Source organism: Sciurus vulgaris, assembly GCF_902686455.1.
Source record: "Sciurus vulgaris genome assembly, chromosome: 6".
In the NCBI taxonomy this organism is placed as follows: domain Eukaryota; kingdom Metazoa; phylum Chordata; class Mammalia; order Rodentia; family Sciuridae; genus Sciurus; species Sciurus vulgaris.
This window is the reverse complement of record NC_136466.1, coordinates 72,235,380-72,248,052: the sequence shown is the minus strand read 5'-3', so window position 1 is coordinate 72,248,052 and position 12,673 is coordinate 72,235,380. Positions and strand designations below refer to the sequence as shown.

The window sequence follows — 12,673 nt, the reverse complement described above, 5'->3', positions numbered from 1 at the left end:
AAATACTTGATTTTAGAACCAGTTTTCTACCAAGTTAATTTTAACCTATCCTAGTTTCCCATCTTGTTTCTTTCACCCTATTAACTAATAAGGTGAGGACCACAAGAGCAAAACAGACATTTTCATGCTATATATTATTTCATAATTGTTAAGATTGGGGAATAAGGTCATTTAAAAAATAACTGGAAAAGCTGGGCATGATGAAACATACTTGTAGTCCCAGCTATTTGTCTGAAGCAGGAGAATCCCTTCCCAAGAGTTCAAGGCCACTTTCGGCAACATAGGGAGACCTGGTTTCAAGGTGGGGGGAAGCAAGCAAGTAAGAAGCATTAATTTTTACCCACTAATGGCTTTACTATTTAGTGATAGAACTAAAGGAAGTCTGCATATCCCTTGTAGGACTGCAGGATCCCTTCCCCTCAAAAATTCAGGATGCCTGCCTCCCTTCCTCCTTTCCTTCCTTTCCTCTCTCCCTCTCTCTTTTTTTGGGGTGGGACTAGGGATTGAACCCAGGGGCACTGTACCACTGAGCTGCATCTCCGTTCCTTTTTATTTTGAGACAACATCTCACTAATTTGCTGAAGCCAACCTCAAACTTCTGATCCTCCTGCCTCTGCCTCCTGAGTCATTGGGATGGCCAGGTGCCTGGGATGAGGCCCAAAGTTTAATCCCAGCAAAGTGTTTGTGTACACATGCACACAAATAAATAAGGAATAATTTTTGGGGAAATAGGTATTAAGGAATAACAAGGGATTATTACTAGTCTTACCTATCTTTACATTAGAAATCATATTCCTGGGGGCTGGGGAGATAGCTCAGTTGGTAGAGTGCTTGCCTTGCAAGCACAAGACCCTGGGTTCGATCCCCAGTACCACACACACACACACACAAAGAAATCATATTCCTGAATCAAAAAAAGATAGTAGGAAAAGTGTTAAAGGGTTCATTGAAAGTTAAACCTTACTTGAAAATAATTAAAACAGTTGGTATAAGGTTTGGGGCTGTTTGAACTAAGACAAAAAATACTTAGGATAATTTCAGAGAACCAAAACTGTTTATAGTTCATAGTCTTCAAAGATCTTAGTTCTAGCATATAGCTATAAGATTAATATATGGCAACATTTTTTTTTTTTTCCAATACTGCAGATTAAACCCAAGGGCATTTTACTATTGAATTATTTCCCCACCCCTTTTTATTTTTTGTTTTGAGTCAGGGGCTCACTAAATTAAGTTGTTGAGGCAGGCCTTGAATTTGTGATTATCCTGCTTCAGACTCCCAAGCAGCTGGAGTAATAGGCATGTACCACTATGGCCAACTCAAAGAACTGTTTTAAATTGACTAGAATACATAGTCTGCTCCCCAAAAAGATACTTATTTTAATTTTTAAAATATATCAAGGAAATTAAAAATGTAAAATCTTTTTATAATTGGAGGATTTTCTAGCTTAACTGTCAGGCTTCACTAACTTCCCCACATTTTCCCTGAATTTAATCATACATGTTAGATTTCTGTATTGTTCTCTCTATACAAAGGAAGTTTTCCTAGAATGCTCTACCACTGGGCTCTTACCCCCAACCCTTTTTATTTTATTTTGAGACAGGGTCTGTTTAAGTTGCCCAGGCTGGTTTTAAATGTGGGGTCCTTCTGTCTTGGCCTCCTGAAGAGTTGGAATTACAGGTGTCTCAGCAAAATGGAACAACTTTGAGAGCTGAGAATGTAGCTCCAGGGCAGAGCAACTAGCATGTGTGAGACCCTGAAGTCATTCCCCAGTACTACAAAACACAAAACTTTGAGATGTTGAATTTTACCATATATAGTACATATCTCAAAATTGAGTTCAATAATTTCAAGTTAAAGTTTTAATTGTACAGTCTGAGTTTTGACAAATGTGTATAGGTTTTGTGCACTCTCCAAAATCAGGATACAGAACATTTCCATCACCCCCAAATTTTCCTCCTGTCCATTTGTAGTCAGTACCTCCACCCTCACATCCCAGCTACCTTCAGCTCCTGGAACCATTGATCTTCATTTTTGTTTGTTTGTTCTGAGGGGGTTACTGGGGATCAATTCCAGAGATTCCTAACTACTAAGCCACGAGTTGGCTTAGAACCTTACTAAGTTACTAAGACTGGCCTGTTCCCCCCACCCTCCACACTGCTGGGGATTGAACCAGGGCCTTATGCATGGTGGGCAAGTGGCCTACCACTGAGCTATATCCCCAGCACCCAATGTTGGCTTTGAACTCATGATCTTCCTGCCTCAGCCTCCCAAGTTGCTGGGATTACAGGCGTGTGGCACTATGCCTGACTTGATCTGCTTTATGTCATTATAGTTTTCCCTTTTCTTCTAGAATGTCAAATAAATGGAATCATACAGTGTGTCAGTATGTAAGCCTTTTTATGTGTGGCTTCTCTTACTTAGTATCATGCATAACTGCCTTTGAATCAAAGAAGTGTTGAAATGATTGTGTTAAATGTATATTAGCCTATATTTGGGTTAGTTTTTTAAAATTAATTGTATCATACTGTCTCAAGTAATGGACTGATGGGATGGTAAGTTCAGCTTAGACAAATCTTAGCTCTTGAGGTCAAACCTCGATGTCATTTGGCATGAAAAAAGGTAAATCAGTTTGAAAGGAGCAAAAGATTAAGGCTGAATAAAGTGAAATTCCATTTAATGAACACAGTGAGACTTCAGAATAACTTGTTAAATTCAAATTATATTTTAATAGAAGCCTATTGCTGTAGCAGTAAGTGTGTTAAATCAAACCAGAGTTCTTAGTTAAACTGACATAGTGGAAGGAATATTTGGGAATGAGAACTATACTCTTAATTGTGTTTTTTCTTAAGATGGGTGGGAAGTCCATAGGGAAGCAAAATCTAAAAAATGAAGTACTTGAGAGAGGAAGTGTTTTAGATCCTTATCTTAGTCTCAACACCTTTTTTTTTTAAAGACTTGTCTCTACTTTTTGTACTCCTAAGTTTATACATAGGAGTAAAGAGCATAATAACTGTAGTAAAATGACTGGTTGAATAACTTAACGCTTAGAAACAAATATGTGTAGGGTGCTGTGGTGCACACTTATAATCCCAGCGGTTTGGGAGGTTGGGATTTGTAAGAGGATCACAAATTCAGGGTCAGCCTCAGCAATTTAGCCACACCCTAAGCAACTTGGTGAGACCCTGCCTAAAAATTTAAAAAAGAGCTTGGTGTGTGGCTCAGTGGTAAAATGCCTCTGTGTACAAAAAACAGTTTAAAAAAAAAAAAAAATGTGTGTTGCAATTAATACATAATATTTGGAGTACTAAAATCACACCTTTAAAAAACACATTGGTAAGTCTATAAATAGTTTATAGCATTTAAAAAATATTATATTTTCCTGTTGTTCTTGTAAAATATTTTCTAAAACTAGTTCTTCAGAACTAGTTTGAATCAGAAACCAAGACAAAGGGGGCTGGAAATGTAGCTCAGTGTCTAGGAAGGCCCTGGGTTCAGTCAGTCTTCATTACCACACACACACACACAAACAAAATAAATAAAACACAATGGAGGGCTGGGGATATGGTTCAGTGGTAGGGGTTGCCTAGCATATGCCAGCTGTAGGTTTGATTTCCAGCATTACAAAAAAAAAAACAAAAACAAAAACAAAAAACCACAAAACCAAGCCTGGGGGAAAGGGAAAATAGTATGATTTTTTGCCTTATAATTATTCAGGCATACCCACGTGTTAACTGGTCTCAAGTTTGTGGGTTCTTAAGTTAAAATAGCTAGGAAGCAGGGTATCCAGGTACACACCTGTAATCCCAGCCACTTAGGATGCTGGGGCAGGAGGACCACAAGTTTGAGGCCAGCCTTAGCATTTTAGCAAGGCCCTAAGCAACTTGGTAAGACCCTGTCTCAAAATAAAAAAGGGCTGGGATGTTACTTACTAGTAAAGTGCCTCCAGGTTCAATCCCCAGTATCAAAAACTAAAACAACAAAAACAACTAAAGAGCTGACATCTGATTGTAGATCAGTCTCTGTTTTGGGTACCAGGGATTGAACTCAGAGGCACTCAACCACTGAACCACATCCCCAGCCCCTAGCCCTATTTTGTACTTTATTTAGGGACAGGATCTCACTGAGTTGCTTAGTGCCTTGCTTTTGCTAAGGCTGGTTTTTAAACTAGCAATCCTACTTTGCATCCCCAGCCACTGGATTATAGGTGTGTATCACCTTGCCTGACTTTTATTACATCAGTCAGTCCTTTTTTTGTTATTGTTTTGGAAGTTGAACACAGGAGCACTTTACAACTGAGTTACATCCCCAGTCCTTTTATTTACTTTTTAAAATTTTGAGATAAGGTCTTGTAAAGTTGCTGAACTTGAACTTGTGATCTTCTGCCTCAGCCTCCAGAGTAGCTGGGATTACAGGTATGTGCCACCACATAAGGCTCAGCCTTTTTTTTTTTTTAATTTAACCCATGGACGCTAAACTATATCCCCAGTCCTTTTTAAATTTTTTTTACTTGGAGATAGGGTCTTATTTTAAAGTGTCATTATCTGTTCCTCATTTGAAGGAATAATCCTTAAAGAGCTTCAATAGTAGGTAGGACAGAGAATGTTGGTAACAATGTAAATTTAGTCACAGTGTAGTTACGTTTATGTTGAATACATTTATTTTCTTTGTTTTTCCTTAAGGAATTGAATGACCTGGCAAGGGACCCTCCAGCACAGTGTTCTGCAGGTCCTGTTGGAGATGACAGTAAGTATTTTAAAGGAATTATGAAGTAAAACAGCATATAACCTGCCTGTGGGGAGCACCGTTTATCTCTTAAGGTTATCTTGTGTGAATAGTGAGTTTGCTAAGGAAAGATGGGAGTGTTTACTTTTAGTTTCCAATGAAAGAAGCCATTTTTTCATGCATCCTGTCATCTTCTGGGTTGTTCATTATATTTTGAACCCCTTCTATTTTTGGCAGGAGTGGGGGATGGCCCCCAGAGATTGAACTCAGGGGCACATGACCACTGAGCCACATCCCAGCCCTATTTTGTATTTTATTTAGAGACGGGGTCTTACTGAGTTGCTTCCTCCCTTACTACATTTCTGAGGCTGCCTTTGAACTCGTGATCTCCTGCCTCAGCCTCCCAAGCTCCTGGGATTACAGGTGTGCTCCACCACACCTGGCTATTTTGAACCCCTTCTGCTAGGTGTAATCTTGGTTAGTCTGGTTTCTTCCTCTCCTTCCTTCATTCCTTCTGGGTATTTTCCTGGGGTAAAATAGTTACATCCATCTGTTTGTTTATTTGTTTGTTGGTATCAGGGATTGAACCCGAGCGCTTTACCATTGAACTACATCCTCAGTTCTTTTTTATTTTTGGTACAGAGAATTGAACCCAGGAACACTTAAACACTTAGCCACATCCCCAGCCCTTTTTATTTTTTATTTTGAGACGGATTCTCACTATGTTACTTACCTCTAATTTGCTATCCTTTCACCTAAGCCTCCCAAGTCATTGGGTTTACAGGTGTTCGCCACCTCACCAGGCTTTCCTAATATATTTTTAATGTCTAATTCACCTGCTTATTTTCATCTAAAATAATTTATTAAATGATCTTACCGTGTAAGTTGAGTAATAATTTTCCTTTTGTTCTAGTGTGTTTCAACATAACTCCCCCCCATATCTTCTTATTTTGTTTGAAGGGAGGACATTTGAATGACTCTGCTTTGTGACACAAATCCACAAAAAAATTGTAACATTTATCGAGTTTTTTTTTTTTTTTGAATGAGCATGTTTGGAGAAAGCAATTGTATAAGGAAATGGTATACATTTTTAAAAAAATACAATAACCTAATTAGACCTTGTCTCAAAAAAATTGGCTAGGGATGTGTCTCAGTGGTTGAGTGTCCCTGGGTTCAATCCCTGGTACCAAAACAAAACAAAACAAAAAAAAGACCAGAAATGAGTATAAGGGGGAGATTACCTTTTCTTTGATGCTACAGACAAACCTAGTGCCTCACATATGCTAGGCAAATACTCTACCACAGAACTATTTATTTATTGATTGATTGATTGCAGTGCTGGGGATTGAACCCAGGGCCTTGTGCTTGTAAGACAAGTACTCTACCAACTGAGCTATGTCCCCAGCTCTAGGATTATTTTAAAGATAAAACTGGTATTGTAAATTATGAGACCTAAATATGTACATGTATGAAAAATCCACTTACATTTGACCTGTCCAGCATGAATAACTACTGCATTTAGTACCAAACAAGGCAGACCAAGCACTTTAACCATACAAAAATGATTTAAGTGGTCTTATATACATACCTTATCTAAGCTTCATAGCAGCTCTTTAGCTAGGGTGTAAGACAGAGATTTTAAACTAGTTTAGGAAAGAGTAATGAGAGCCTTGTGGAGATTCCTGAAAGGGAATCGTTCTTTCTCTTTTTATTTTGTTTTGTTTGGTACCAGGGATTGAATAGGGTCTTGTTAAATTGCTGAGGCTGGCTTTGAACTTGCAGTCCTTCTGCCTCAGCCTCTTTAGCTGCTGGGATTATAAGCGTGTGCTACCATGCGCAGTTATCATTCTCAAGTGTTTTTATTCCAGTTTTTGCCATTCTGCTGTATCATGTGATACACCTGCATTAGTGTGCTTTTTTCATTCATTTGAAAAAGTGACTTCAGCCAGACTCAGTGGCACACACCTTCAATCCCAGCCCTCCAGTATGAGGCAGGAGAACCACAAGTTCTAGGCCAGTCCAAATAACTTAGCCAGACCCTATCTCAAAATAAAAAGGGCTGGGTATGTGGCTTAGTGATTAAGCACCCCCCCCCTGGATTCAATCCCTGGTATAAAAGAAAGAGAGGGAGGGATGTTGGGGGGGGGGGATGAAGTAAAAATACTGATTATACATGAATGTGGATTAGATGGGGAATGATGAGTTAACTTGGTATAGTGGATATTGATACATGGTGATTTTTTTTTTTTTTTTTTTCTTGTTCTTTTCCAGTGTTCCATTGGCAAGCTACAATAATGGGGCCAGTAAGTATTGAGATTAATTTCAGAATAAATAGTTTATGTAATTTACTCCTTTTAATTCCACTGTTCTTTATCATCAACAGAATGACAGTCCCTATCAGGGTGGAGTATTTTTCTTGACAATTCATTTCCCAACAGATTATCCCTTCAAACCACCTAAGGTAATTGGGATCTAATAATTGTTTTTAATGCATTCTGTGTGGTACTATTAAAGAAATTAACAGAAATTTTCCTTTTTCTGTAGGTTGCATTTACAACAAGAATTTATCATCCAAATATTAACAGTAATGGCAGCATTTGTCTTGATATTCTACGGTCACAGTGGTCTCCAGCACTAACTATTTCAAAAGGTAATGGAATGGATATTTGATACCAAGATGAAACAACTTTTCTGTTTAGGGTGGTGCTTGGGCTTAAACCCAGGGTGCTTAACCACTGAGCTACATCCCCAGCCCTTTTTATTTTTTATTTTGAGATAAGGTCTTGCTGAATTGCTTAGGGCCTCACTAAGTTGCTGAGGTTTTGAACTTGAAATCTCCTGCTTTAGCCTCCTGAGTCACTGGGATTACAAGTGTGTGCCACTGCAACCCAAGCCCAGCTATCAACTTTCTAATATGAAGAGTTGTTTAAAAGAAAAATCAAAGGGCTGGGGTTGTAGCTCAGTGGTAGAGCACTGACCTAGCACTTGTGAGGGGCACTGGGTTCAGTCCTCAGCACCACATAAAAATAAATAAACGAAGCTATTATGCCCATCTACAACTAAAAAAAAAAATTTTTTTTAATGAAAAAGCATATGATAATGGGTTAATGTTTAAAATGTGAAGAACATATCACATAAGAGAAAAAGGAAAAAAAATCATCTCACCAAGTGCAGTGGCACACACCTATAATTCCAGCAGTTTGGGAGGTTGAGGTAGGATTGAAAGTGTAAGCCCAACCTAGGCAACTTAGTGAGACTATCTCAAAGTAAAAGGGCTGGGAATATAGCTCAGTGACAGAGGGCCCCTGGTTTCAATCCCCAGTACCAGAAAAAGTAAAATTTACCATTTCTTCAGTGAATCTGTCTGCCGTAAAGTGCCCTTAAAATAAGTTCCCATTTTTTCACTTTTTTTTTGTTTGTTTCTTTTGGCCATACTGGGGAGCAAACACAGGGCTAAGTAAACATATGCTAAGTCAGTACTCTATGACTGAGATACATCCTGAGGCCCACATTCCACCAACGAACCACATCACCAACATCCTCCCTCCCTTTGAGTGGTACTGAGGGTTGAACCCAAGGACACTTTGCCACTGAGCTATAGTCCTTTTTTTTAAAATTTAGTGACAGGGTCTCATTAAATTCCTGAGGGTCTCACTAAGTTGTAAAACTGGCCCTGAACTTGAAATCTTCCTAAAATTTTAAATAGGGGCTTAAAATGTAGCTCAGTGGTACAGTGCCCCTAGGTTCAATCCCCATTACCCCGTCCTCCCCACACACAGACTAAATGCTGATGATGTACATTGTAATGAGTGCTATACTGCAGTAGAAGGGTAGGTTTGTACACTGTTACATGTTAAGAAACTTAATTGTCCATTCGCCTGATTCAGTAATTCCAACAATACCAAATGCCAAAAAAGCTTTGTATTGAAGTACATTTGTGACAGGGATCTGTTTTTGTTTCATTTTGTTTTGGTACCAGGTATTGAACCCAGGAGCACTTAACTGCTGAGCCACATCCCCAACCCTTTTTTGTATTTTATTCAGAGACAGGGTCTCACTGAGTTAGGGCCTTGCCAAGTTGCAGAGGCTGGCTTTGAACTCACCATCCTCCTGCCTCAGCCTCCCAGTTGGCTGGGATTTCAGGTGTGGGCCACAGCACCTAGATGACAGTGATGTTATTTCTGAATATTGGAGATTACTTATAGGTGCAATAGTAGAGGAAGAAATAAATCAGTTCTAGTACATACATTTAAGAATATTGGTTAATTGTGCCTGGTATGCTGGTGCACATCTGTAATCCCAGTGGCAGGGAATTCACAAAGTTCAGGGCCAGCCTGGGCAACATAGAAAGTCCCTATCAAAAATAAATAAATAAGTAAAGAACTGGGGATGTAACTTAATGGTGGAGTGCTTGTCTCCTGTGAGAGGCACTGGGTTCAATCCCTAGTGCACAAAAAAATTAATTGAATTTAAAAAGGCATGGCACTAACCAGGCAGTGGTGTGCGCCTATAATCCCGGCATCTTTGGAAGCCTAGGTAGAAGAATCACAAAGTTCAAGGCCAGTCTCAGCAATTTAGTGAGATACTGTCTTAAAATAGAAAAGATAAATACTGTGAGCTGGAGCTGTGGCTCAGTGATATAGTGCTTGGCTAGCATGTGTGCAACACTGGGTTTGATCCTCAGTACCACATAAAAATAAATAAAGGTATTATGTCCAGCTACAACTAAAAAAGAAAAAATTAAATACTGGGAATGTAGCTTAGAGGTAGAATGCTACTGGTACTCAATCCCCCCCCCCCCCCCCCCCAAAAAAAAAAGTCTGGTACTAAAAGTTATTAGTAGAACATTTGCCTAGCATGCACAAGGCCCTGGATTTGACTCCCATCATACCCCTCCCTCCAAATAAATATAATTATTGAAATTGAAAAATGCTTTTTGAAAAAAGCAGAAAAGGGAAAATTTTTGTATTTGAATTATATTAAAAAGTTTTAGATAGGTGGAAATAAAACAGACAAACAAAGTTTTGGCATTTGGTAGTAAAATTTGATATATGAAAAGTGTTTTTCTGTCTACTTAAAATTACCATGTCTGCAGGGCACAGTGGAGCATTCCTGTAATCCCCGCAACATGGCCGAGTCTGAGTACTGAAAGTTTGAGACCAACCTGGGCAGTTTATCAAGACCCTGTCTCAGTGGTAGAGGGCCTGTACCAGAAAAAATAAAAATTTACTATTTCTTTAGTGAATCTAGTCAAGAGGCAACATAGCTTCAGGATAAAGAACATAGATTCTAGCTTGACATCATTGTGCACATATGGAATCCCATTGACCTTGAGACTGAGGCAGGAGGATCCCAAGTTGGAGGCTGGCCTCAGCAACTTAGCAAAGACCCCATCTCAAAATAAAAAAAAAAATTTAAATGAGCTGGGGGTGTAGCAGTGTGGTAGGATGTCTCTGGGTTAAATCCCTAGTATAATAAAAAGAACATATGTTGAAATTCCAGCTCTACCTCTTATTGAATGAGATTTAAGACAGAATTCTGTATGCTTCAGTTTTTTCATCTGTAGAATAGGTATGCTAATAGGTCATGTATTGTTGACATGAAGTTTTTTTTTCAATATGGAATGCTTCACAAATTTGCGTGTCATCCTTGCGCAAGGGCCATGCTAATCTTTTCTGTATCGTTCCAATTTTAGGATATGTGCTGTCGAAGCAAGCACTATTATGAAGATTAAAGAAATAAAAATGTAGTCAACTCTTTCCTTATAAACACTTTAATAACGGGGATAAAAGCACAGTTGTCACAGTATTAGAAGTTTGTTATGTTGTAACTTGAATGTTAAGATTTGTTTACTCTTCCAAATTAATTTTTTAAAGGAAACCAAAACTCCACAGCTTTAAATTAAAATATCTGGAATCTTAAGTACAAACAAACAAGAATCCCCAGAGAAACACATTTTTCTTTATTTTATTTTATTTTATTTTTAAAGTTTATTTATTTTATTTTTTACAGACTGCATTTTGATTCATTGTACACAAATGGGGTACATCATTTTGTTTCTATGGTTGTACATGATGTAGATTCATACCATTCATGTAATTTTATTTTTGATACTGGGGATTGAACCAGGGACACTCAACTACTGAGCCACATCCCCATCCCTTTGTATATTTTATTTTGAGACAGGGTCTTGCTGAGTTGCTGAGGCTGGCTTTGAATTCAGGATCCTCCTGCTTCTGCCTCTTGAACCACTGGGAGAGAACCACATTTCTAGAAGTTGTGAATTTAATAGTTTTTTCAGAAAAGTGGCATCTTTTTGTAGGCTTTCTTTCAACTTAAGGGCTATTAGAGAAAGTGTTTATCATGTGTTTTTGTCATTGTCTGACCTGGTGAAGATTCTTTTGTTTGCTCTTCACTAAAATTTAGTGGAGATGTAAATCTAATAATGGGACCCAGAGAGGTGGAATTGTGTGAGATATGTGTGTTCGACGGGTTTCGCTAGATAGCTGAAATCTTTTCCATCTTTTTTTTTCCTCTTCCCTTTCTCATGCCTATTTCCCCACACTATTGTAAATCATAAGGATGGTTAGAAGTTTATTTAACTGATGTTCTTTCTGGATAGTTATCTTAAAATAATTATAGTGCCATTATGTTGAATTTAATTATGTTGTCTAGCCTAGATTTAATGTTTCAATAAGTCATTTTTATAAATTGAATGTGCAAGTATTTCTGTGAAGGGCCTTAATCCTGTACATGATAATAATTGTCCTTTAACATGTAGCCTATCCTTCCCCGCCCCTTCACCCCATTACTAGTAGGGATTGAACTCAGGGGTGCTCTAACCAGAGATATACCTCCAGTTCTTTTTACTTTACATTTTGAAACTGGGTCTAAGTTGTCCAGGTGTCCAGGCTGACCTCAAACTTGAAGTTCTCTCTCAGCCTCCTGAGTAGCTAGGATTACAGGTATGTGCCACCATGCCTGGTTATGGTCATTTTCAAGGACAATAATTTTGACCCCAAATCCCCCTTTCTTTCCCCACCTTTTTTTTTTTTTTTTTTTTGTGGTGCTGGGGATTGATCCTAGGGCCTTGTGCATGCAAGGCAGGCACACTCTACCAACTGAGCTATATCCCCAGTCCTTCCCCACGCTTTAATACAGGGGATTGAATGCAGGGTCTCACATCCTTAGTATGCACTCTACCAGTGAGCATATCCCCAGTTTCCCTCCACTTTGAAGATTCATGTTAGTGGCCTCAATATACAGAAAATATATGTATGTAAATATAGGTAAATGTTTAGTCATATCAGTGAGGAACCTATCCTGGTTGTAGAAGTAGAAGTTACTCTTGTTATAGAGGAAGCCAAAATCAGTTTTCTATGAATTAAAGGAGCTAAGTAGTGTACCAAGAATCCTTTCATTAGGTTCAGATAATCACTATCCTGCTTTTCTTTCCTAGAAAGAAAATCAGAAAAGCTACTTCTTTAAAATTTATCCTTTTAAAGTTGCCTAGAAGATTAAGTAAAGGGCTGTACATGATGGCATAAACAAACTTTTAATCCCAGCCACTTGGAAAGCAAAGGCAGAAGACTGATAAAGTTCTGGGCCACCCTGGGCAATGTAACAATACCCTGTCTCAAAATAAAAAAGAATGGACTAGGGCTAGCTCTGTGGTAGAGTGCTTGACTGGCATGTGCAACCCTGGGTTCAATCTCCAGTACCATCAAAAAAAAAAAAAAAAAGGAGGGGGGGGGAATGAAAATTTTGCAGTGTGTCTAATTTTATGTGAAGAATCAGTGGTACTCTTGCTAATTTGATAGACCACTGAAATTTATTCTTTTTATAGTGAATACTTTCATGAGCATTCAAAAATTCATAACTCCCTTTTGTAATTTCCAGGAAATACATGTAGTCTTTTCAAATTGGTATTAGAATGTGCCATACTTGAAG

The 12,673-nt window shown here is 38.4% G+C and overlaps 1 protein-coding gene across 8 annotated transcripts in view; it reads left to right on the top strand.

The window, feature by feature from the left end:
- Positions 1-12,673, top strand: part of UBE2D2 (ubiquitin conjugating enzyme E2 D2) — a 109,479-nt gene that overhangs the window by 39,810 nt on the left and 56,996 nt on the right. For 7 of the 8 annotated variants that reach the window (XM_079143999.1, XM_079143998.1, XM_079144001.1 and 4 more), the window contains exons 2-5: positions 4,681-4,744; positions 6,995-7,026; positions 7,107-7,184; positions 7,268-7,373. In XM_079143999.1, the coding sequence (XP_079000125.1) occupies positions 4,681-4,744; positions 6,995-7,026; positions 7,107-7,184; positions 7,268-7,373 (280 nt within the window). The remainder of the gene's footprint in view (positions 1-4,680; positions 4,745-6,994; positions 7,027-7,106; positions 7,185-7,267; positions 7,374-12,673) is intronic. The other variant, XM_079144003.1, reaches the window with a different exon arrangement.